Raw genomic sequence first — 26690 nt, forward strand, 5'->3', positions numbered from 1 at the left:
CCCAAATATCCAATTGGACCCTCTGAGGTAATAGTCCACCCTGAAGGGCAGTGTGGCTGTGAACAAGAGATCTGAAGTAGCCAGATTGAGCATGAAAATGTTCACAGATGTGGACTTCCTATAAGGTTGCAGGAAAACATATATGGAAAAGCCATTTCCCAAGGCTCCCCAGATAAATATTACCAGGTACACGATGGGGTAAAATTCTCTCTTAAAGTCTTCAGCTGTGCAGTTCCTGTTGCTATGGTGATCGCTGAAGGTGCTGTTGGTTTCCATTTCTGATGCGGATATGGATGGAGATAAGGACACAAGTTTTCTTTCCATGCTGAATCAAAAAGAAACAGATACAAAAGGTTGCTTCCTGCTCATTGCTTACATTTATCCAGGTTTTAATGAAACAGAGAGAAATACTAGCTTTTCTTTGAAACTTGAATCAAAAAATACTGGCTATGTCTTACCATATGCTTATTGTTTAACCATCTGTCTTCACTATATGTTTCATTTCATTTCATGATAAACTTCTAGAATGCAGAATAACCATTCATTTATTTGACTGAAGCTGAAGTCTCAGACTAGGGGAACTCTTGCCCAGGGTCCAGATGAAGATCATCTAAAACTTGTCTGTGACCCTGGAGAAAGTCATCAATTACACATCTTCTGCTTTGGAAGCTGACAAAGATTCTCTTCTTGATGAAACTCTAGCCAGGCTCCTCTGAGCCCTCGTCAACCAGGTGTCAACCTTGGCTCACGCTGACTTGAATAACAACTAACATAAAAACACTAACATAGTTTTGAACAACTCAAGACTGCATCTCGAGGATGACCATAACCTCCCCTTCTTACATAGCCTGAGAAAACTCAAGGCTGTCAAAAGAATTCAGTGTTTGTTCCAGCCAACACCTGGACATAGGGCCTCTGCCTCAAGCCTGTGTGGGAGGGTAGGAGCCTAATCTCGTAAGCATCAGTTAGAAAACCCAGATATTTTCCACCTTGACCCAACCCCTCCTTCCTATTTGTAATTTTTTAAATTCCCTGACTCTACTGAGCCCCTGCTCACTCCCTTCTCTCTCCTTTTTCTCATTCTCTTTTTAAAACACCTAGGGACTTCCTTGGAGAAGGCAATGGCAAACCACTCCAGTACTCTTGCCTGGAAAATCCCATGGACGGAGGAGCCTGGAGGGCAGCAGTCCACAGGGTCGCTGAGGGTCGGACATGACTGAGCGAATTCCCTTTCACTTTTCACTTTCATGCATTGGAGAAGGAAATGGCAACCCACTCCAGTGTTCTTGCCTGGAGAATCCCAGGGATGGGGGAGCCTGGTGGGCTGCCGTCTATGGGGTCGCACAGAGTCGGACATGACTGAAGTGACTTAGCAGCAGCAGGGACTTCCTTGGTGGTCCAATGGGTAAGAATCTTCCTTGCAGTGCAGGGAATGTGGGTTTGATCCCTGGTCAGGGAAGATCCTACATGCCATGGAGCAACTGAGCTTGCGCCCTGCAACTGCTGAGCATGTACGCCATGACTGGAGAGTTTAAGTGCAGCAGTGAGAGATCCCATAGGATCCAACAAGGATCCTGTGTGTTGCAACTAAGACTCGGTACAGCCAAATAAATGAATAAGTAAGTATTTTTTTAAAAAATAAATAAGATAAAACATCTAGTTACTTCTGAGTTCAGTTCATGTTGGACTAGTATATTATTGAAAAAATTGCAATAGTATATGATTGAATAAAATCTGTCTTACCACTCTTAGAAGTGTGCAGGTTTGTTTATCTTTGACCAAGCATTGCTTTAAATGTAAATTTACTAGGCATAGTTGTCATGGATAATCACAAGGTTCTTAATTTCTTCTTTTCTAGTCAAAGAGAAATTTATACTGAACACTTCTTGCCTTACCTATGTAAATACTACAGGACAGCCCATAACTGCAGAGGTAGGGGCAGACTTCTAGATATCTAGGGGGAAAAACAAGTGGCTTGGGGGGACATAATTTCATTGTCTGGGTATGGTAGTCTGGGTCCCTATTTTACAGTTTTTTATAAGAACTAATAACCATTTTTGTTTCTGCAAAGTCCTCCATTTTTAAATCTAAGCCCCAAATTACCTAACACAAGCACAATTCCTGCAATAATTCTTTTCCAACACCCTCTTCCTGAGATATTCTGATTTCCCATGGTGTGCATTCTCCTTGATACAACAAGTCAATAAACTCAGTGGTGTCCAACTACAGGGTGTTCCTAAAGGCCTTTGACTAGAAGACACTGACCCTGAGAATTCACAGAATGGTCTAAAGACTAAAAGAAGTATGGTAAAACATTAGTTAAATTAACCTACCCAAATGGATGCTTTGTAAATGTATTTCCGATACGGCAAATATGTTTTTCAATTCTCCTTCAGAGACTGATGTGAAGATGCAACTCAGAAAATACGGTTGGTATGTAAATGATGTAAAAGAAAAAAAAAAGTCTTTTCTTTAGTTCAGCACTTCCCAAAGTATCTTCCACAAACTACGAATTCCATGAGATGTTCTGTGTAAGGAAAGGCTTCTGTGTTCAAATCAGCCTGAGAGACACAGCAAGCTTTAGTATCCCTCTCTTGGAGATTCACAACACATGTCAAAGCTCAAGGAGGTCCTATAAGAAAAAAAACAAGTCTGATTAATACAGGGTGTCCCTCTATATTTTTTTTTACTCTGAAAACGTTTTTGCACATTGAAACATTCTACTATTCTACAGAACTAATGTTCTATAAAATCTTCCCTGTGAAATGCTGATGTTATTATATAACTTATCTAGAATATGATTTTGATAGATGAAGAAGATCCCTACTTAATGGGCCATATCAAAAAGCCAGGGTTCAAATGTCTGGAATTAAAGAGCTCTAAGTTACGTTGGGGGCTTCCTTGGTGGCTCAGACAGTAAAGCGTCTGCCTGCAATGCGGGAGACCCGGGTTCGATCCCTGGGTTGGAAGATCCCCTGGAGAAGGAAACGGCAACCCACTCCAGTACTCTTGCCTGGAAAATCCCATGGACTGAGGAGCCTGGCGGGCTACAGTCCATGGGATCACACAAGAGTCGGACACAACAGACTTCACTTTCACTTTCTACCTTTTATGTTAGTGTCAATGAAATTTGGAAGCACTTACTATTGGGGGAATGAGCATTTCTAAGCATCCATTACTTTGTGAAATGAGAGTTGTATTAGTTTCCTAGGGCTCTTTAACAAAGTACCACAGGGAGTTCCCTGGTGGTCTAGTGGTTACAATTCAGCACTTTCACTGCTGTGTCGCAGATTCAATCCCCAAAGCCAATGCGGTGCAGTCAAAACAAACAACAAACACACAAACAAAACACACACACACGGGGCTTTGCTGGTGGCTCAGTGGCAAAGAATCTGCCTATCAATGGTCTTCCCTGTAGCTCAGACAGTAAAGAATCTGCCTGCAATGCAGGAGACCTGGGTTCGATCCCTGGGTCAGGAAGATCCCCTGGAGAAGGAAATGCCAACCCACTCCAGCATTCTTGCCTGGAGAATCCCCGTGGACAGAGGAGCCTGGAGGGCTACAGTCCATGGGGTCTCAAAGAGTCAGACATGACTGAGCAGCTAACACTACTACTACTGCTATCAATGCAGGAGACATGGGTTCAATCCCTGGGTCAGGAAGATCCCCTGGAGAAGGAAATGCCAACCCACTCCAGCATTCTTGCCTGGAGAATCCCCGTGGACAGAGGAGCCTGGAGGGCTACAGTCCATGGGGTCTCAAAGAGTCAGACATGACTGAGCAGCTAACACTACTACTACTGCTATCAATGCAGGAGACATGGGTTCAATCCCTGGGTCAGGAAGATCCCCTGGAGAAGGAAATGCCAACCCACTCCAGCATTCTTGCCTGGAAGATTCCATGGACAGAGGAGACTGGTGGGCTGCAGTCCTTGAGGCTGAAAAGAATCGAACACCGCTGAGCATGCACACACAAGGAGGAAAGGGGTGGAATGGGAGAAATTGGGAGACTGGGATTGATACACACTATCTATACAATGTACAAAATACACAACTGTTGGGAGCACAGTGTGTAGCACAGGGAAATCTAATGCACTGTGATGTCCTACATGGGTTGTTGTTATTTAGTCTCTAAGTCCTGCCTAACTCTCCTGAGACCCCATGGACTGTAGCCCCCCAGGCTCCTCTGTCCATGGGATTTCCCAGGCAAGAGTACTGGAGTGGTTTGCCATTTGCTTCTCCAGGGGATCTTCCTGACCCAGGGATCAAACCCGCCTTTCCTGTACTGGCAGGTGGATTCTTTACCACTGAGCCACCTGGGAAGCCCATGTGTTCTATTACCAATGGCCTTTTTAGAAAAGGACAGAGTCCTGTCCATATGGCCCTGACTTTGGAGCCAGAACTTGGACAAAATCTTAGGAAAAGTTGATATCAGGAAAGGATCTAAAATAGTAGAAATAGACTTGAGAGCAATCAAATCCTTAAATGTTTTGACCATAAAGACCTTAAAACTGCTTCTTTCATCTCAAGACCAACAGGATCCCTGTGACTTGTGATGAGGAAGGCAGATCCCTGTGACTTGCGATGAGGAAGGCAGTCTGGCCCTCCACCCTGTCCTCTCCATCACTGGGGGTGGTGAGCCCGCAAAGAGAGCCACAGATGCTGGGAGAGTCCCTTATCCCAGGCAGAGCATGGCACCCAGCAGGTATGAACATGGACAGGAGAGCAAAAAAAGATGGTAGCAGTTGCTCCCCAGGATATTGATGGCTATGAGGGAACCAACAAGAGCCCCTGGCAAGAGGTACTTTTTGAGCAATTGGGGAAGAAGGCAGAACTCAGGAGGCATTGGCAGGCAGCAAGGTGCTTGTACTGCCAGGCCATCATGGAAAGAGAGGACTTTGGGCCTGAGAGGAGTCCTGGCCATTGCAGGCAGGCCCCAGTCATTGCGGGAGAACCTGAATGCTGAACAACACCTGGGTGCAGAGATTTGGGCCAGGGATGCCAAAAGAGGGGCCCTTTGCCTTTGTTGAAAAGGGGACCGAATCTCAGGAATGAGAGAGATGCTCAGTTTTAGAATCAAGGCACCAGATCAGGAAGAGATCAACCCCAAGGGTAAGGAGAGTCCCAGAGTTACTTCAAGTTCTCTGCCTCGGATTGGGTGTGTTCTGGGCCCCAGAGGGGCTGGAGGTGGGGGGCGGGGGTGGGGGTGGGCGCAGGCGTGGCTCAAGGCTGTCAAACTGCCCCAGTGGGAAGAAGAGGGGCTGAGGCTACAGAAGCTGGGGCTTTGATTCGAAGAGCATCTTCATCCTTGGACATTTAAAGAAAGAAAAACACAAACCCCCCACCTAGAGGGTCTTCTCTGGTGGCTTAGCAGTAAAGAATCTGCCTGCAAAACAGGAAATGTGGGTTCAGTTCCTGGATTGGGAAGATACCCTGGAGGAGGAAATGGCAGCCCACTGTAGTATTCTTGCTTGGGAAACCCCATGGACAGAGGAGCCTGATGGGCTACAGTCCATGGGGTCGCAAAAAAGACACAACTGAGCAACTAAACAACAACCCCTCCTAGAAGCCTCATTTAACTAAGAGTCACAGGTCAAAAGCAGGGCCAGCTCAAATCCAAAATTCCATTCAGCGCATGGCTTTCCTTTAAGAAACCTTTAAAACACTTTGTTCTTTACTGCCCATAAAAACATGCATTTGACTACACCATATTGCTACCTTTCACGAGACTGTTAAAAAAAAAAAAAAGGAAAAGAAAATCATCTACTAGATGTGGCTCTAAAAATCAGCCAGACAAATTAAGTATGTGACACGAAGCTGAGAAGAGGCAAATTCAAGGAAAATTAGGAAATAAATTGACAGCATAATTTGCACTGCCTTGGCAGCAGCAGCAGCAGTAGAGAGATAGGAGAGGTTTCCCCGGTGGCGCTAGTGGTGAATAACCTGCCTGCCAATGCAGGAGCTGTAAGAGACGCGGGTTTGATCCCTGGGTTGGGGAGATCCCCTGGAGGAGAGCTTGGCTTCCTCTCCAGTATGGTTGCCTGGAGAATCCCATGGACAAAGGAACCTGGTCCACATGGGCTCTGGGCCATAGGGTTGCACAGAGTTGGACACAGCTGAAGTGACTTAACACGCGTGCACGCAGAGAGAGGAGGGCTTGAGTATGCGCATAGCTTCCTGGACTGAAAGGGGCCTCAGAACAAAGAAAGAATTGAGTCTTTGTCTCCTGCAGCTTTAATGGTACTAAAACGACAAAGAAGAAAGAGTGCAAAGCAGCAGCAGATGGAGATTCCGTGTCGCAGTTACAAAGAAAACCAAACATGCTGCATGTGCACTGATGAGGACAAAGAGCTAACCTGGAGGACTGAAACGTCTTTATGGTCACTGCAAGGTTGCAACTCCTCAAAACCTCACAGAAGTTTATTTTTATTTATACTTGGGAAAAAAATATTTTATCTCTTTTTTTTTCTTTGTTGGCCAACCTGCACCTCACAGCGTGCAGGATCTTAGCTCCCCAACCAGGGATCTGCAGTGGAAGTCTGGAGTCTTACCACCGGTTTGACAGGGAGGTCCCCACCTCAGAATCTTTTACTGCTTTGCCAGGAGCTTGATAGACCTGTCTCACATCCTGTCCGCACTCTCAGCACTGACCAGGACAGAGCCCACAGGTGTGCTTACCTGTGTGTCTCAAGTACGAGCCTGTACCCGGCTGCAGACCCCAAAGACCGAGGCCCTAGGGCACAGTCACATAGTCTTCAAGCATTCTAGTCCAGCTGAGGCATGAAAGGGAGGGTCAGGTGGGCAGAGGGCGAGAAGAGTGACTTACCTCCACACGGAAGAGTTTGGGTTTTACTTTGAGGGCAGTGGGAACCCTTGAATGGTGGAAAGTGGATTTGCATTTTACAGGTGTGATGGAGGACAAGCCTAGGTCCCCAGAGACTCCCAGGGATGCTCTTGCGATTGTCCAGGAAAGCTGGTGTGTATGTGTGTGTGTGTGTGTGCGCGCGCGCGAACATATTTGAATGAGATTGAGAATATAAAGAAATGAGACTGGAGTTGGGGATGGGTTCCAGCTTCCCTAGTGGCTCAGACAGTAAAGCGTCTGTCTGCAATGCAGGAGACCCGGGTTCGATCCCTGGGTTGGGAAGGTCCCCTGGAGAAGGAAATGGCAGCCCACTCCAGTATTCTTGCCTGGAAAATCCCATGGACCTCGGAGCCTGGTAGGTTACCGTCCATGGGGTCGCAAAGAGTCCAACACGACTGAGCGACTTCACTTTCACTTTTCACTTTCATTATGGGAGGTTGGGAGGTCAGGAAAAGTTCGGGTAGGGGATGGTCAACATTCTCTTATTTTGTAAGAGAATGGTGTCTTATGTTAATAAAAAGAACATGAAAGGAATAAGAGGAAGCTGCTATTTGGGAAGGGCCATGTAAAATGAGTTCAACTGAGCATTTTGAATTTGAAGCATTTATGAAACACACAGAAGTGTCTGATCTCAGTCTAGAGCCGGGGAGGAGGAGACAGGCAAGCCTGTTGGGTTTAGGGGCCACCAGCACTTGGTAATTGAAGCCAGAAGAGTGGACAAGCTCCTGTAGGGGTGTGACAGTGAAGAAGGAATTCATAGGGCCTGGACTCCATCTTAGGCCTGTTCATGCTGATCATGCTCAGCCACCTTTCCAATGGACTCTGAACTCTGTGTTTAGTGCCTATGAAAACAACAACAGAAGGATAAGACCCCCTCCAGACAGGGGAACCTTGAAGATCATATCTAGGTTACCCATTGCCTAAGAGAAAACAGACTCTAATCACCCCTTCCTCCAGAGAGGCCATAAATTTTTCTGTATCTATCAGAATATAACCTCGGGTTTATTGATTATTGGTTAATTGTTTGACTGTTTGAGCACATGAGCACATAGCATGTGGATGATGGGGTTATTGGGATTGTATTTTCCTTGGTTTATGTAAGTCTCAAGGAATTTGGAGTGGTGGGTTCAGACACGTACACATGGGGTTTAAAAGATTTTCACAAATGCTGGTCGGGGTCCTTGGCTAAGAGGAGACTCTGCCTTGGGCCCGCCGGTGTAATAAACTGCACTCCACTATCTGCATTGTCCTTCTGAGTGAGTTTGTTTCCTGGAACGCGTGGCTACAACAGCAGAGATGGGAGAAGATCAGGGACAGAACTTCGGGGAACATCAACAATTAAGGAACAGGAAGAGAGAACGGGAACCTGGAAAGACAACCGAGAAAGTGATTGAATGATAAGAGATGAATCAGAAATGCAACTTTGGGGCAGCCTTGGAGGTCTAGTGGCTAAGATTTCATACTGCCAATGCAGGGGACCTGGGTTCAGTGCTTGCTCAGGGAACTAGATCTCACATGCCACAACTGAGACCTAGTAGAACACCCCCCCCCCAAAAAATAAAATCAGAGAACTTAAAAAAGAGAGAGAGAGAACACAACTTCAGGGAGGCCAAGACTGCTTTAAGGAGTTTAAGGAGGAGGGAGTGGTCATGGGGGATAAAAAGGGTTGAAAGATTTCATAGCAAGCTTATCAGTGCTCCTGGAGGAGAGCGGGTGTGGTGGCTTGGGAGCCCAAGGCCAGAGAGCTAATAAAGGAGCAGGGGTTAAATAAGTGGCTACTCTGAGAGGTGAGAAAGTCTCAGTCAGCTTCTGTGAAGTGTTTGTTGCTGGAGGAAATCAGGGAGGAAAGACGCATTCTTTTCTCTGCAGACAACCCCTTAACTCTCAGCCCGTCTTCAAATGGGCTTCCATCTCTTCTTCTGTTCATTTCTTGTCCTATCTCCTCAAACTTCATACACCTGAACCAAGCTAGAGCAGAATGGACACTGAACCTGAAATTTGACTTCCAGCTCTCCCAATTTCTAGCTGTTAAGACCTTGCACCACTGGTCACAGTTATACCTGTATTTTTATAAATGAGAGTCAGCTAACGGAGCCATGCCACCAGGCCACAGACGGTGGAAAAAGCACAGAAGCCTGGGTCCTGCTCTGTCAGTTTCTAGATACATGTGGCCTTGGCTAACACATCACTTCGCTTATTTGGGAAAGTGTATCTGTGAAATGAGGATAATGCTCTCCGCTGACTCTAACAGAAAAGAGCTCCAAGAGAAGCAAATGCGGGTAAAGCACTTTGCAAACCATGAAGCTGGCATTATCGCTATAATTTTACTGCTCCTCAGTGCCAGGAAGCTGGGGACTGGATTTGCACTTCTTCAGGTATGTACCCGTGCTGTTTACTCTGCTACTTTTTTTCCCTCCTGGCCATGTCCTGCAGCATGTGAGATGTTAGTTTCACAATCAGGAATCAAACCTGTGGCCCTTGCATTGGAAGCATGGAGTCCTGAACACTGGACTGTCTACTCTGTTCTCTCCACCTTTCCCCCTCTTCTCCATCTTCCTCCTCCCCAGTCTGCAAGGTACCCAATTCTGTGTGTGTGTGTGTGCTTAGTCACCCAGGCATGTCCAACTCTTTGCGACCCCATGGACTGTAGCTTACCAGGCTCCTCTGTCCATGGGGACTCTCCGGGCAAGAATACTGGAATGGGTTTCCTTGCCCTTCTCCAGGGGATCTTCCCAACCCAAGGATCGAACCCAGGTCTCCTGCATTGCAGGCAGGTTCTTTACTGACTGAGCCACCAGGGAAGCCCAACTCTAGTCAAACCAAATCTTCTTCTTTAACACCTGCATCACCTTCTGCATGTCGCCTTACCCAACCGACACTTTTCATAGGTCTCTCTCATCACTCCTGCAGCTCTTGTAATGTCCTTGTTAAAGTTCACAGAAATGTCGGTGTAAGGAGCCAAATCTGCCACTTACAAGTTTGGGAATCTTGCACAAACAATTTATCTTCTCAGAGTCTCAGTTTCCTCATCTGTAAGTGGCATGATGACTTTAAAGTGTTTCACACTTTAAAGGTGAGGACTCAATGACATCAACTACCGTGATTAAATCTCAAAGTGTGGGCTTAGACCCATGATAAAGAGATGAAAAGGATCTCAGAGCATTAGTAAAAATATGAAAGGCTGGAAGTGAAAGTGAAGTCGCTCAGTCGTGTCCAACTCTTTGCGACCCCACGGACAGTAGTCTACCAGGCTCCGTCCATGGGATTCTCCAGGCAAGAATACTGGAGTGGGCTGCCATTTCCTTCTCCAGGGGATCTTCCCAACCCAAGGATCAAACCCGTGTCTCCTGCATTGCAGACAGACGCTTTACCGTCTGAGCCACCAGGGAACCCCCATGAAAGACTGAGAGGTGATTTAATGATAAAGATGCTGAAAGGATGACAGGGGTTCCCCTCTACTGCAGGCAAGCAGTACTAGAGCAGCAGGTGAGAGCTAAAGCTTTGGTTTGAAACCTGGTTCTTTCACTCACCAACTCTGTGGCCTTGGACCTTATCTCACTGAGCCTCAGTTCCTTATCAATAAAATGGAGATAACTAAAACAATAGTCCTTACTTGTCTAGGTTGCTGTGAGAATTAAGCAAGATAACCCATGAGGTTAGAACCTGGGTCACAGGAAACCTTGGAGAAAGCAACACTTGTTAGTGAAACTGAGCTCCCAGTGGGGCTCCTGGGCATGAAAGTCTTTCTGTCATTCCATTTCTTGCAGGAAACAGACTCCAGCCTCCATAACCTTCCATAAAGCTGGTTTTAGAAAAGGCAGAGGAACCAGAGATCAAATTGCTAACATCTGTTGGATCATCGAAATAGCAAGAGAGTTCCAAAAAAACATATATTTCTGCTTTATTGACTATGCCAAAGCCTTTGACTGTGTGGATCACAACAAACTGTGGAAAATTCTGAAAGAGATGGGAATACCAGACCACCTGACCTGCCTCTTGAGAAATTTGTATGCAGGTCAGGAAGCAACAGTTAGAACTGGACATGGAACAACAGACTGGTTCCAAATAGGAAAAGGAGTACATCAAGGCTGTATATTGTCACCCTGCTTATTTAACTTATATGCAGAGTACATCATATGTACTCTGGGCTGGGCTGGATGAAGCACAAGCTGGAATCAAGATTGCTAGGAGAAATATCAATAACCCCAGCTATGCAGATGACACCACCCTTATGGCAGAAAGTGAAAAAGAACTAAAGAGCTTCTTGATGAAAGTGAAAGAGGAGAGTGAAAATTTTGGCTTAAAGCTCAACATTCAGAAAACTAAGATCATGGAATCCAGTCACATCACTTCATGGCAAACAGATAGGGAAACAGTGGAGACAGTGTCAGACTTTATTTTTGGGGGCTCCAAAATCACTGCAGATGGTGACTGCAGCCATGAAATAAAAAGATGCTTAACTCCTTGGGAGAAAAGTTATGACCAACCTAGATATCATATTCAAAAGCAGAGACATTACTTTGCCAACAAAGGTCTGTCTAGTCAAGGCTATGGTTTTTCCAGTAGTGATGGATGGATGTGAGAGTTGGACTATAAAGAAAGCTGAGTGCCAAAGAATTAATGCTTTTGAACTGTGGTGTTGGAGAAGACTCTTGAGAGTCCCTTGGACTGCAGGGAGATCCAACCTGTCCATCCTAAAGGAGACCAGTCCTGGGTGTTCATTGGAAGGACTGATGTTGAAGCTGAAACTCTACTACTTTGACCACCTGATGTGAAGAACTGACTCACCTGAAAAGACCCTGATGCTGGGAAAGATTGAAGGCAGGAGGAGAAGGGGACGACAGAGGATGAGATGGGTGGATGGCATCACCGACTCAATGGACATGAGTTTGAGTAAACTCTGGGAGTTGGCAATGGACAGGGAGGCCTGGCCTGCTGCAGTCCATGGGGTCACAAAGAGTTGGACATGACTGAGGGACTGAACTGAACTGAACTGAGACCAGATTAGAGGAGTGTAGGCTCTGGACACACGCTAATCTTATCACCACTCCCACCCTTGAATCATTTGCTATAAAACTCCTCATCAAATCCTTCCGGGCTGGGATACACCATTTTGAGGGCAGGAGCCCATTGTGCCCCCTTTGCCTAGCAAAGCAATAAAGCTATTCTTTTCTACTTCACCCCAAACTTTGTCTCCAAGATTCATTTCAGCACCAGTGCACAGAGGCTGAGCTTTCAGCGTTATTTCACCATCAAGAATACTGGAGTGGGTAGCTATTCCCTTCTCAGGGTAGCCTCCCAACTCAGGAATCTAAACCAGGTCCCCTGCATTGAGGGTAGATTCTTTACTGTCTGAGTGACCAGGGAAGAATTAAAGAATTAACATTGTTAGTAGCTCAGTCATGTCCAACTCTTTGCAAACCCATGGACTGTAGCCCGCTAGGCTCTTCTGTCCAAGGAATTCTCCAGGCAAGAATACTGGAGTGGGTAACCATTTCCTTCTCCAGGGGGTCTTCCTGACTCAGGGATCAAACCTGGGTCTCCTGCATTTGCAAGCAGATTCTTTACCATCTGAGCCACCTGGAAAGCCCTTCTGTATCATTAGCTGTTATTACTGTAAAAGTTCATAGACTTAGCTCCCTGAAGTTGTACAAAGAGGACTCAACCCTCTGGATTGAAAGGTTTTACAGCCTCAGAATCCCAGAGGCCCCAAAGTGGTAGCTAATATACCCTCCAAAACAGAGAAGTATCAGTGAGTGCCTTGTTCTTGAAATCCAACCCTGCTAGCTCAGCCCTCAGTTGTAACAGGCTCCAAATGTCCAGGTGGAAATGTATAGCTTGAGACACTTCTTTAGCCTCCCAGAAACAGTCTTGTATTAATACTTATAGAGTTTTTCAAGGGCTAACGTGAATTAGATGCTTACAGATCAAAACAGAAATACAAATGAACAGATCTGAGATTACCGTATCTTTTGAATGAGGAGCTGGTTTCTGGGCTTCTAAAATAAACAGGGGGCAGATGAGTGAACCACTCAGAGCCTTGTTCTATGGAGTCAGCATCTTGGAGTGTTCTGCCACTCTGATTCTCTGCCCCATCTGTCCCATAGTGCCAATGCCTCCCATCCTTTCCCGTACCACCAGCCTAATGGTCCTTTGTCTGCCAAATGCCATTTTCCTCCCACACTTCATAGCTATGATGTCAACCTGTCACTGAAAGAGGTGCTAGCGGATCTGCTATAAACCAGTAGGTGTTAAATAGCATTCAGGGCTTGGGAAGTTCCCCCAGGAGCAAATTCTCCAGTCTGTGCTGCCAAGATCTCTTTAACAGATCTGGGGCCCAGCGGGACCCCTCAACCAGAGTCCTGGGCCTGATAGGATGACACTGAAGCTTCCCCTCCAGGGCCTGACTTTCATTGTCTCCTATCTGTCCTCTGCCTAGGAGTTCATGTGCACAAGTTACAAAGCTCGTAAGACCTGACCTCTCCTCCCAGATCCCAACCAAACTGTACAGGACTCACTCCAGGGCTTGGCAGACAGAAAAGTCAGTGTGCTCTTCATGAAATTTTCCAGGAATTCCTGGGGAGCTTGAAGACCCAAGGGACAGTCTTTGAATCTGGTCTCTGTCATCAGGGGAAGAGTTGAGTGAATTTTTGCAGCAAGGGTGGGAGTCCTTGTGGCAGAGGGCCCCTGTGGGAGACTGAATGCTCTGAGTAGTTTTCTACTTATAATTGCCTCCTCTCACTGGCTTCTTTTATAAGGAAGCTGCCTGGCCTGCCTTCATCTCTCCGCAGATTTCTCAGGAACCCCACAGGATTTGGCAAACAGGAACGGGGAAAGTGTTAGTCACTCAGTTGTGTTTCTGACTCTTTGCAACCCTCTGGACTATATAGCCTGCCAGGCTCGTCTGTCTGTGGAATTCTCCAGGCAAGAATAATGGAGTGGGTTGCCATGCCCTCCTCCAGGGGATGTTCCTGATCTAGGGATGGAAGCCCTGGGAGCCACCAGAACCTTTCTTGCCTGGACTCAGCCTCAGGCTGCTTGAAATACTGTCTGTCAGGCCCCATGGGGGTGGGGTGCATATGCAGTGCACAGGAGCTCTGGCCTGCTGCGACCAAAAGGAGAACCTGACGCAGATACAGAGTGTGTGGTCAATGACATTCACCACCGCAAATGCAGGCGGGCAGACGCAGGAAGAAGAACCTCGAGAAGAAGCGTGTTGCCAGGGCCACCATCAGGGCAAAGATCAGCACGGATGCACGAAAGGTGACAATCTGGAGAGCACTGGCGTTGTCAAAATGTCAGCTCTTTGAGTCGCAGTGTCTTGCTGATGGTTTAGCAACAGCTGCCTTTTCTCTTTCTTTTGCCGACCACTTGTCCCGGTCAGTTAGCACATGCTCTTCCAAAATTCCATTCTCGAGAATTTCCCAGTGCCCAAAGGTGCCCATGGGTTATGGACATATATGGGGAGAGCTACGCCTTAGTACTGGAGTCTCTGCACAATTTTCTTATTTGATGTGCTATTTGGAGGAGAAAATGCTCCCAGAAAACAGTTTATCCCAGGGGACTGAACCCTAGGGGAGGGTTAACACCCAAGCCAGAGCCTTTCTGCCTCTGACAGCGAGATGCTTGGCTCACATCAGTGGACTGATTCAATGGACACGAACTTGGGCAAACTCCGGGAAAGAGTGAGGGACACGGAGGTCTGGTGTGCTGCAATCCATGCGGTTGCAAAGTGTTGGATATGACTGAGTGACTGAACAACAACAACAGCAGCAAAGCTGATTATGGATTTAATTTCATAAAGAATCTGAGCATTTAAAAAGTTGTTTTCTAATGCACTTCATCAGTCTATGAAGATTGGAAGTATCTGTTATTAACCCAATTTCTGATCCAAGAAACATCCAAGAAACGTCGCAGACTCATTCTGCAGCTGAGCCTCTGATTTCCAAGTCTTCTGATTCCAAAGACAGAAAACCAGCAAGTGTGATCTCAGAGGCCATTGCCCTACTCACCTCAGTAATTTCACAGGGGTTGTGTCAGCATCAGGACTCTTGCTGTCCACAATCCAAGTGACTACGAGACACAACTCAGGGGCTCCCCTAAAGCCCACTTATTCAAATGAAAACTCCCTCTCTGTCTTTCCCCTTCCACCTTAGCATTTCACCTTCCATTATTAAATTCACTTCTTGGAGCAAAGGAATTATTGATCAAGGTAGGTAGTTAAGCATCATATGATTCCTGGCAGGATACAGTGGCGGGATGAAGTCATAGAAAAATCTGGGGAGTAAATCCCAACAGGATCCAAACCCTAGCTCTAGCTCTTAGCGGTGGCCTGAGCATTTTCAGCAAGTACTCAGCCTTTCGGCATCACTGAGAGGACCAGGGAGACAACACCGTGAAAGAAACTGCACGGAGCCTGCACATCACACATTTTCAAGGCATCAGCAGCCTGTGCAAGCCTGGCTACTGCCAGGGGGAAGATAGTATGCCAGGTGCAGGATACCTGTAAAGAATGGTAAGAAAACTATAAGGCAGTGGTCTCCAGTCTTTCCTGCACCAGAGATGGGTTTCATGGAAGATAACTTTTCTGTGGACCAGGGCGGGGGTGATGGTTTCCGGATGATTCAGACATATCACATTAACTGCGCACTTTATGTCTATTATTATTATTACCTCAGCTCCACCTCAGATCATCAGGCATTAGATCCTGGAGGTTAGGAGATTCGGGTTACCCCTGCTGTAAAGGAAAGTAAGAAAGCTGTAAAGGATAAGAAGAAAATGTTTTCCTAGGTCTCAAAAAAATTGAAAATCAGGAGAATTGTCCAGGAAGGTGTCCTAACGAGCTGCCAGTAGCCTGGGGGACAGTGGACACAGGTGACCTAAAAGGGAGAGGTCAAAGGACAAAGCCCACTGCCGGCTCCCCCCACCCCTCAGCCCACAGCCCCAGCTCATTCTGCCACCCAATGTCTCCTTCAAGGAAGGCCTGCCTTGTTACCCAAGGTTCCCACTAGCCCCTCTTTCCACCCAGGGGCCCGCTCAAGGCCGCCCACGACAGGCTGTCATCCCTCCACCGCTGTCCTCAGAAAAATCCACTCCAGCCTCATAACTTAGTTCAATGCTCTGAACATACCAGACTCTGTCTTACCTACTTAGTCTGAACTCCAGTTCCTCACCTGGCCCTTTATTTGTGTGTGTGTGTGCTTAGTCATGTCTGACTCTTTGCAACCCTATGGACTGTATGTAGCCCACCAGGCTCCTCTGTCCATGGAATTTTCCAGGCAAGAATACTGGAGTGGGCTGCCATTTCCTACTCCAGGCTCTTTCTTACCAGCCTGAAGTTTCTTCCCAGAATCACTTCTAGAAAGAGCGTTCTCTGAGCCCTCTGGGTCTTGGCTGTTCCAGTGCTTCCTGTCTTCACACCACCCATGGGGCAGCCACTAGCTCCTGCTTATCCCTACCCCGCAGAGTGTTCGCTCACTGAAGCAAGAACACCTTACTTGTCACTGCTGTATCCTGGGTCCTGGCATAGCTTGTGGCCATAAATGTGCACAAAGAAATAACCAGTGAGTGAGCAAATGAAACTATGATTCACCCACTCCCTGCTCATTTTATGTTTCATGATAGATATCTTCCAGGGAAGAAAAATTCTCAACGGTCTTTTACAACAGAATTGAAGAACTGACTCACTGGAAAAGACCCTGATGCTGAGAAAGACTGAAGGCAAAAGGAGAAGAGGGCGACAGAGGATGAGATGGTTGGATGGCATTACTGACTCAATGGACACGAGTTTGAGCAAACTCTGGGAGATAGTGAAGGACAGGGAAGCCTGGCGTGCTGCAGTCCATGGCATCACAAAGAGTCGGACACGACTGAGCAACTGAACTGAACTGAACTGATGTCCAGGCATTTTTCCTCACAAACTTTTTGTCTCTGAAGTTCAAATCTAAGATCTGGGGACAGGAATGCATGTGAGTGCTTAGCCCCTCAGTTGTGTGTCTAACTCTTTGTGACCCTTTGGACTGTAGCCAGCCAGGCTTCTCCATCCACGGGGATTTTTTAGACAAGAATACTGGAGTGGGTTGCCATTTCCTCCTCCAGAGGATCTTGCTCATCCAGGGATCAAGCACACGTCTTCTGTGTCTCCTGCATTGCAGGTAGATTCTTTACCTGCTGAGTCATCGAGGACAGAAATATATCAGGTCAATGGCCTATAGGCAAGAGGAAGATTGCAGAAGACACCCAGACATCATAGGAGGTGACTCTCTTTTTATCTCTGAGGGTTGCAAATTGGCTTTCTGGCTCTGGGCCAATAACTTCCACTGCAACTAACAAGGGAAGTCGCTTTCAAATCTCTCAGAATTTGCAAGACAACAAAATTCTAGTTGAGGTTAAGATTCAAAATAAAAGGAAACAAACTTATTTCAAAGAATCTGTGATGCCTTCAAGCATTTTTTAGATGATTGTGTTTCCTGTACTAGAGGAACAAACAAGCTAAAACTATAATCCCACAGGAAGACACTTACTTGGAGAATGGTGTTTTGTTTTTTCCATGATAAACATATTCTTGTTTTCATAACATGCAATAGAAATAATAACCGTGGACTGGACCCTTTTCAATTCTCCCAGCTTGATGAACATCCGGAGCAAATAGACTCCCCTTCCTACCCCTTCTTCCTCTCTCTTCCTTTCGCTGCTCTTCCCCTGACTTATCCACATATCCCCCCTTCTTCTTGTTCTTCCTCAGATCTGCCTGCTTCTTTAAAACCTCTTCTTGAAATACTGAAGATGTAAAAAGCTTCTGCACTAACCCTGGCTCTTCCTGAGGATGCTCCAACTTTAAGATTCTTTGGTTCCAGGTTGCTGTTCCAGCTTCTATTACTTTCTCTGTCCAAGGAGTCAGCCCTTACTGCCACCAAGCCAGAGGAGAAGTTTTCCTTTAAAGATTGTCCAAGACTATACCCATTCTCCGTGGGTCAATTCACATAAAGAGGTTAATAGGTTCAATAGAGATAAAAAGAAGCTGTTAACTGAAGTTCACATTCATTGATGAATTAATGTATTTACACCTGCCCCTTTATTCTTAGGGCTTCCCAGGTGACTCAGTGATAAAGAATTTGCCTGCCAACGCAGGAGATATAGGTTCGATCCCTGGGTTGGGAAGATCCTCTGGAGCAGGGAATGGCAACTCACTCCAGTATTCTTGCCTGGGAAATCCACAGAACAGAGGAGCCATGTGGGCTACAGTCTATGGCATTGCAAAAGAGTCGGACACGACTTAGCGATAAAAACATTTGTTCTTAATGGAGCCCGTGTAGTGGGCTGTCTGCAGAGACTCCATCTTCAGCCATTCTTCATCCAGCAGAAGGAATGAGACTCACACATAAGTAATTCCAACACAAAGAAGTAGTGGGCAGTTCTGTGAGGACACCATAGATACAGTGCTGTGGGTTCTGTTGTGGATTTGATAAGGCTCCACAGAAAAGCTGAAAAACCTAGGCCAATTCTTGACTTTCTCAACATTGCCCAGCTTGGCTGCTGTATAAACCAGAGCTCACTGGGTCATTGCACAATCACTTGTTAGGCTCCTACTGTCCAGATTTAGCCTTGGGGGATTAGCATGCCTCAGATGCCTGGTGAGCAACACAAACTAGGAAAGCAGGAAGCCCTGAGTCTGGAGCACACATGAGATACTCAAATGCCCAAGGTGATCCTGACGTATAGCAATGTTGTTCAGTCACTAATCAGGTCCAACTCTTTGCAACACGGAGTGCACGTTGCATGGACTGCAGCACGCCAGGCTTCCCTGTTCTTCGTTATCTCCCAGAGTTTGCTCAAACTCATGTCCATTGAGTCAGTGACGCTATCCAACCATCTCATCCTCTGTCACCCTCTTCTCCTTTTGCCTTCAGTCTTTCTTAGCATCAGGGGCTTTTCCAATGCAATGAGTACACCACAAAAAATACATCACTTTCTTCCCAAATGAGTGATGTGTACGTGATGCGGGGTACCCTTGATGACCTCAGGTCAGGGAGGAAAGATGGCATCACGAATGAAAACATGTGTTTTGAGTTAGAGGGGAACTAGGTTTGAGCCTCAGCTCTGCCTCTTGGTCACTCTTACTCCTGTGCTTCAAGACCTTCATCCGCAGAGGGAAGATTGGGCATTGATGAGGAAAACTGATACAATTAACTCAATGCCTGACACTTGGTAAGTTTCCAGGTGATGCTAGCTAACAATGATAAGAACATGCTAGCTAACAACAACAGGAACATTTGTGACAAGTATGAACAAAATTCATCAAGAATGAAAAGAAAGGCTTCTTTATGGCCAAGTAAAATGAGCTGGTACCATTTCATCTGGAGAAGAGCCAACCAGAAAGATAAGAACAATTCCATTCAATTTACTTCACATCTTTATTACACAAGCAATGAATGTGGTTAAAAAAAATAGTAAAGTAATACCAGCTGAAATAAACTTAAATTATAAGATTTACCACCAACCAGACACATACAAATGTTTGTGCCTTTACTTCCTTTCACTTTTCTTCAAATATACATATTTTCAAACAAAAATGAGTCCATATTTTAATGCTATTTTGTAACCTTGCTTTTTTCTTCCTGCTAAATCATAATCATTGCCATGTAAATAACTATTACATGTCAATGTCATGTAAAGAGCTAAAAGAATATGCAATTATATAGACATAACAAAATTTGAACAATGTTTTTCTACAATAACCATTACTCAAGATGTATGTGCCCTGAACTGAACCAGATTGGGCCAGTTCTGGTTCGACCCTAGGAAAGATCCTGTGTCCTCTTGGCTGTACTTTCTTATTTTAAAGTAAGAGTTACACACTCCAGCACTCACGTGAATCAAATGAACGACTGTATGTGAAGGGATTTCATAGACAGTGAAGGCAGTATTGAAAGGGAGACTTAGACAGCTTGCTTGATAGTGCATCCCCTTTCCCTTAAAATGTATTGCTTTCAGGTATGGGTCAGAGAGAGAGAAATATTACAAATAACCTAGGCTGGTTGTCGTTATGCTTCTCACCCGCTAGAGCCACCTGAGAAATTTTTAAAAGTTAAAACAACAGCAACAACAACAGATGAGTGGCTCCTCACCAAAGTTAATTTTCAATTATTCTAAAGATAAGTTTCTAATCTCCCCGGAAGTGAATGATTCTGATGGAATGTACAGCCAGAGTTGAGAACCACTGGCTGAGGTCCCCAAAGGGTCACAAGCAGATTTTAAGCACACGGTCTCATACACACCTTCCCTCCCACTGTGCCTCTCAGTAAAACTTAAACTCAGTAAAACTGAGAGCTGAAATCTACATCCTCAAGTTTAACCTCCTCTCCTCAAAAAACAAGACTCTGAAAGGACAAAAAATATATCTTATGTTATCAAATGACCCACTCTATGAAAAAAGGAAAGATGCTATATGACCCTATATAGGGGAATGCTTGGGCAAAGTACAGAAAATTTCCTCCATGTAATACTATGCAGCAATTTTAAATTATGATCATAAAGCATTTACAGCAATGTGGGAAAATGTATGCTGTAATGGAAAAAAGGAATATAAACGTATCTGTTGTGTACAAGCATGACTACGAAAATTAACTAAAATCATAGGTAGACGCACATAATAAATGGAAAGAAATAACCCCCAAAATATCAATAGCAGCTATCTCAGTGGTGGTTTTTGCTTCCTTCTACTTTTTTTGTACTTTCCCAATATTTTTTAAAGTACCATGTAGTAGAAAAAAGTTTATAGTAGAACAAAATAAACTTACTTTAAAAAATTATTCTTCTTCCTATGAAACATAGCAAAGCACAATTTTTAACAAGTTAACAGGGCAAAGATGAAAATGCTCACCTGAGTTTTCTTTCTTTCAGCTGCCGTGGCTCTGTATCCTCTGTCTCTGCTGTCTTCCTCCTCCAAGTAATTCAGTTTGCTTGTTTTAAAAAAAAGTGAAACAGCAAAGTGTATTTTATGAACAATGTCAGCCAATGGCAAGAGAAGAAGGAACTCTGGTCAGACAGCCATTTGTGCTGTAAGGAACTTTTGTGTCAGAGATGGTGCTGGCTTCCTTCTCAAGATAAAGAGTGAAGATTTCTACTTAGGGACCACAGCTAAAGGAAGAAATCTGTATTAGCTCCTCCCCTCTCATTGTTTTTATTGGCATCTTTCACAAACAAGTCAAGGGGACGTGATGGGCTGGAGTCAGGAGTTTTAAGTGGCTTTAGTTCTCTGACATGTTTTTTGTTTCTATGACGACACTAAAATCAACACCACCTTATTAGTATAGCACTTCAAAGCTGTTCAGGGCAATTCCAACACCCACTTGCTTTTTCAACTTACTTGTACTTAGGCAGAGATATTATCCATTCTGGTGAAAATGCTGTCAAATGCTGTCATGGTATCCTCATTGCTCACTTAAAGGTCCCGTTTTAGTCCTCGTCTTCCTTCCTCAATTTGTTTTGCACAGTTAACCACTGTCCATTTCTTGAAACTTTCTCCTCCTTGTTTCTCTGACTCTCTTGGTTCCTATTCTATTCCTTGGATTATTTCTTCTTTGCTTCCTTTCTGGTTCTCCTTCTTTTCTCCTTTTTCTAAATGTGAGCTTTTAGAAACCGACTACAAGACCAGAAGACACAACAGTCTGTCTTCTGATCTCTTCTCATCATATTCTGCTTTTATCTATATTACCCGCCTGGATGCATGCTCAGTCACCCTGTCATGTTTGACTTGCGACCCCAAGAAGTGTGGCCTGCCAGGTCCTCTGTCCATGGGGTTATCCCAGCAAGAACACTGCAGTGGGTTGCCATTTCCTCCTCCAGGGCATCTTCTTGACCCAGGAATTGAACCTGCATCTCTTGTGTCTCCTGAATTGGCAGGCAGATTCTTTACCACTGAGCCACTTGGGAAGCCCGTATTATCCACATTCATGGATGTAATGTGTCCAAACAGAGCTTTTCTCTTCCCTACTCAAATGCACACTCTCTCATTTACCCAATCTAATGAAATGGCACCACAGTGATTCAGCCAGCCGATCTCACATAAAGCTAGAGGCCATCCTTAACTTCCCTCTTTCTCCCACAGCCAACACGCAAGCCAACAATTCCATTTGTTCTACCTGCAATATATGTTCTAAGTCTAACCATTTCACACTTTGCCCATTTCGTTAATATCTTCAGCATTAATACTGCAATAACATTAGGCAAGAAATAAAACCCACACCTGTATTCTTGCCTGGAGAATCTCCATGGACAGAGGATCCTGAAGGGCTACAATCCATGGGGTTGCAGAGAGTCAGACATGACTGAGTGACTAAGCATAGCAAAAGGCATCCAAATTGGAAAGAAGGAAGTAAAATTATGTCTGTTCATAGATGATATAATCCTACACGCAGAAAATATTAAAGACTGCACATGCACAGAGACCTGACAGAACTAATAAAAAAAGTTCGCAAAATGGCAGGATACACAAAAATCAATTGCATTCCTATGCACTAACAGTGATCAATCCAACAAGGAAATTTCATTTATAATAGCATCAGAAAATCTCCATAGGAATCAACTTACCCAAGGAGGTTAAAGATTTGTACATTGAAAATAAAACATGGCTGAAAAATATGAAAGACATAAATAAGTGGAAAGATATCCCATGTTCATGAATTGGAAGGCTTCATATTATTAGTATACTCCCCAAACTGATCTACAGATTCAGCACAATCCCTATCAACGGTGCTTTTTAGAGAAACAGAAAAAAATCCATCCTAAAATTCATGCTGTGAAAAAAATTCCCTGAAAATTCCAACAGCAAACAAAACCTGATTGCACAACTAAAGGTAAACTAAAATAATTTTAATTAAGCTAATTTATTTTGCAAGATGAACTTAACCTGAGTAAAATTGTTTTGACAAACTTCCCAAAAGCAAATTGTAAACTGGAGTCTTTTGGATCTGGAAGCAAGTTGAGATTTTGTAGAAGGCCCCTAGAACATCACAAAAGATTTATCTTGTCTTTTAAAGGAGATAAGTTAAACTGATTAGGTCTCTTTAATAAGTTAAATTAAGCTTTATGTTGTATTTGTATAGTTACATGCTATGTGTTCTAGGAGAAGGGGGCAACAGAGGATGAGATGGCTGGATGGCATCATAGATGCAATGGACATGAGTTTGAGCAAACTCCAGGAGATAGTGAAGGACAGGGAAGCCTGAAGAGCAATGGATGGAGGTTCATGATGCTGTACAGGAGACAGGGATCAAGATCATCCCCAAGAAAAAGAAATGCAAAAAAGCAAAATGGTTGTCTGAGGAAGCCTTACAACTAGCTGAGAAAAGAAGAGAAGCAAAAAGCAAAGGAGAAAAGGAAACATATACCCATTTGAATGCAGAGTTCCAAAGAATAGCAAGGAGAGATAAGAAAGCCTTCCTCAGTGATCAGTGCAAAGAAATAGAGGAAAACAACAGAATGGGAAAGACTAGAGATCTCTTCAAGAAAATTGGAGATACCAAGGGAACATTTCATGCAAAGATGGGCTCAATAAAGGATAGATGGTATGGACCTAACAGAAGCAGAAGATATTAAGAAGAGGTGGCAAGAATACACAGAACTATATAAAAAAGATCTTCATGACCCAGATAAATGACGGCGTGATCAGTCACCTAGAGCCAGACATCCTGGAATGTGAAGTCAACTAGGCCTCAGGAAGCATCACTATGAACAAAGCTAGTGGAGGTGATGGAATTCCAGTTGAGCTCTTTCAAATCCTGAAAGATGATGCTGTGAAAGTGCTGCACTCAATATGCCAGCAAATTTGGAAAACTCAGCAGTGGCCACAGGACTGGAAAAGGTCAGTTTTCATTCCAATCCCAAAGAAAGGCAATGCCAAAGAATGCTCAAACTACCGCACAATTGCACTCATCTTACATGCTGGCAAAGTACTACTCAAAATTCTCCAAGCCAGGCTTCAGCAATACGTGAACCATGAACTTCCTGATGTTCAAGCTGGGTTTAGAAAAGGCAGAGAAATCAGAGATCAAATTGCCACCATCTGCTGGATCATTGAAAAAGCAAGAGAATTCCAGAAAAACACCTATTTCTGCTTTATTGATATGCCAAAGCCTTTACTGTGGGGATCACAACAAACTGTGGAAAATTCTGAAAGAGATGGGAATACCAGACCACCTGACCTGCCTTTTGAGAAACCTATATGCAGGTCATGGAACAACAGACTGGATCCAAATAGAAAGAGGAGTATGTCAAGCCTGTATATTGTCATCCTGCTTATTTAACTTATATGCAGAATACACCATGAGAAACGCTGGGCTGGAAGAAGCACAAGCTGGAATCAAGATTGCTGGGAGAAATATCAATAACCTCAGCTATGCAGATGACACCACCCCTATGGCAAAAAGTGAAGAAGAACTAAAGAGCTTCTTGATGAAAATGAAAGTGGAGAGTGAAAAAGTTGGCTTAAAGCTCAACATTCAGAAAACTAAGATCATGGCATCTGGTCCATCACTTCATGGGAAATAGATGGGGAAACAGTGGAAACAGTGGCAGATTTTATTTTTGAGGGCTCCAAAATCACTGCAGATGGTGACTGCAGCCATGAAATTAAAAGACCTTTACTCCTTGAAAGAAAAGCTATGACCAACCTAGATAGCATATTTAAAAGCAAAGACATTACTTTGCCAACAAAGGTCTGTCTAGTCAAGGCTATGGTTTTCCCAGTAGTCATGTATAGATGTGAGAGTTGGACTATAAAGAAAGCTGAGCGCCAAAGAATTGATGGGTTTGAACTGTGGTGTTAGAGAAGACTCTTGAGAGTCCCTTGGACTTCTAGGAGATTCAACCTTTCCATTCTAAAGGAATTCAGTCCTGAATAGTCATTGGAAGGACTAATGTTGAAGCTGAAACTCCAGTACTTTGGCCACCTGATGTGAAGAACTGACTCATTTGAAAAGACCCTGATGCTGAGAAAGATTGAAGGCCGGAGGAAAAGGGGATGACAGAGAATGAGATAGTTGGATGGCATCACCGACTCAATGGACATGAGTTTGCATAAACTCTGGGAGTTGGTGATGGACAGGGAGGCCTGGCCTGCTGCAATCCATGGGGTCGCAAAGAGTCAGACACGACTGAGCGACTGAACTGAACTGAACTGAGGGAAGCCTGGCATGCTGCAGTCCGTGGGGTCACAAAAAGTTGGACATGACTGAGCAACTAAACAACATGTTCTAGAAATTAAAAAATATAAAATTCCTAAAATTCTGATATAATTGTCAACTACAAATTGGCACTTACCAATTGCCAATGACCGAACAACAGAGGCATTTGCCATCTGCTGTGGAGATTGAACCTCATGCTGCCATAGCTGTTGACCTGCAACACCCACGGAGGGAGTTCAGGGTGGAGTGAGGCACTCTGTGCTCCAGGGAATCTGGTGGGACAGGACTTTAGATAGTTGGATGTTTTTAGGAACAGATTTTATGGTTTCAATCCTTGCATCTCCTCATAGCTAGAGAAGCACTAAATCCCTTCATGGTGACACCAGATCCTCATGACTAACAAAAACCCTTTTGTAAAATGAGTGCTTCATCGTATTGAATGCACTTCACCAAAACCTTATATATTGACCTTCCCCCACTGCAGCTTTGGAGCAGCTTTCTGAGATGCTGCCTCCTGGGCTGCAGTCCTCATTTTGCCCCAAATAAAACTTAACTCACAACTCTCAAGTTGTACATCTTTTTTTTGGTCGACATAATGTTATCAGTCATAATGTTTAAATGTATGTCACAGAAATAACTAAATTTATTTGTCAATTGCTATTTTTTGTGTGTGTCTGCTTGTGGCCTTTCACTCGATCTATAATCATGGCTGTTTTTTAGTCTTTTGTCATTTCTCGATGGTTATTGCTTTACCCTGATGCTTTTGCAAAAGTGTTCTTGCAAAATTGCTTCAAAGATATTGCAAAATATCCTTGAAGAAATTCACAGAGAAGACCCTGATAAGTACTTTAGAATGAGGTTTTCTGATAACTTGAAGATCATAATGATAAACAAAGTAAGAATTTCTAAAACTCTGATGGAAAACTGATGAATTTATAAAACTGCTAATAACAGATCAAGATAAATAATAATTAATTGCTGCTGCTGCTGCTGCTAAGTCGCTTCAGTCGTGTCCGACTGTGTGCGACCCCAGAGACAGCAGCCCACCAGGCTCCCCTATCCCTGGGATTCTCCAAGCCAGAATTAATTACAGGCTACTAAATGAACTGATGAGGATGACTATAATTTTTATGACTTCATATAAAACACTGCTGCTTCTTTTATGTTTTACTTCTGGGACTCAGAGTACTCCCTTTTCTCCTCTCTTTAAAGTAATCTATCAATAACTTATGACAATTTGGTAAAGGGTATCTTTGCAACAAAAGTTAGCACACTTGCATTTTTCTCCTTACCTGATCCTTCCAGAATTTTGAATTTTTTATTAAAGATTTTTATTTTTCATGACAATGTTTGTATTTGTCTATGCTCAATAGAAATCTAATCTTACTGTTGGTCATGTCCAGCCCTTTTGCAACCCCATGGACTGTAGCCTGGAGAAGGCAGTGGCACCCCACTCCAGTACTCTGGCCTGGAAAATCCCATGGATGGAGGAGCCTGGTGGGCTGCAGTCCATGGGGTCGCTAAGAGCCGGACACGACTGAGAGACTGCACTTTCACTTTTCACTTTTCACTTTCATGCATTGGAGAAGGAAATGGCAACCCACTCCAGTGTTCTTGCCTGGAGAATCCCAGGGACGGGGG

The 26690-nt window shown here is 44.5% G+C and overlaps 1 protein-coding gene across 4 annotated transcripts in view; it reads right to left on the reverse strand.

Annotated features, from left to right (window-relative positions):
• The window catches only part of CYSLTR2 (cysteinyl leukotriene receptor 2), a 38820-nt gene extending 17704 nt beyond the window's left edge, over positions 1-21116 (reverse strand). For 2 of the 4 annotated variants that reach the window (XM_010835722.1, XM_010835719.1), the window contains exons 1-3: positions 20747-21116; positions 2334-2632; positions 10-325 (exon numbers count right to left, since the gene is read on the reverse strand). In XM_010835722.1, the coding sequence (XP_010834024.1) occupies positions 10-324 (315 nt within the window). In that variant the 5' untranslated portion in view covers position 325; positions 2334-2632; positions 20747-21116. Of the gene's footprint in view, positions 1-9; positions 326-2333; positions 2633-15537; positions 15602-20746 lie in introns of all 4 variants that reach the window. The other 2 variants (XM_010835721.1, XM_010835720.1) reach the window with 2 other exon arrangements.
• Positions 21117-26690: the final 5574 nt, after the last annotated feature.

This window comes from Bison bison, unplaced genomic scaffold, assembly GCF_000754665.1.
Source record: "Bison bison bison isolate TAMUID 2011002044 unplaced genomic scaffold, Bison_UMD1.0 scf7180017864048, whole genome shotgun sequence".
Classification (NCBI taxonomy): Eukaryota; Metazoa; Chordata; class Mammalia; order Artiodactyla; family Bovidae; genus Bison; species Bison bison.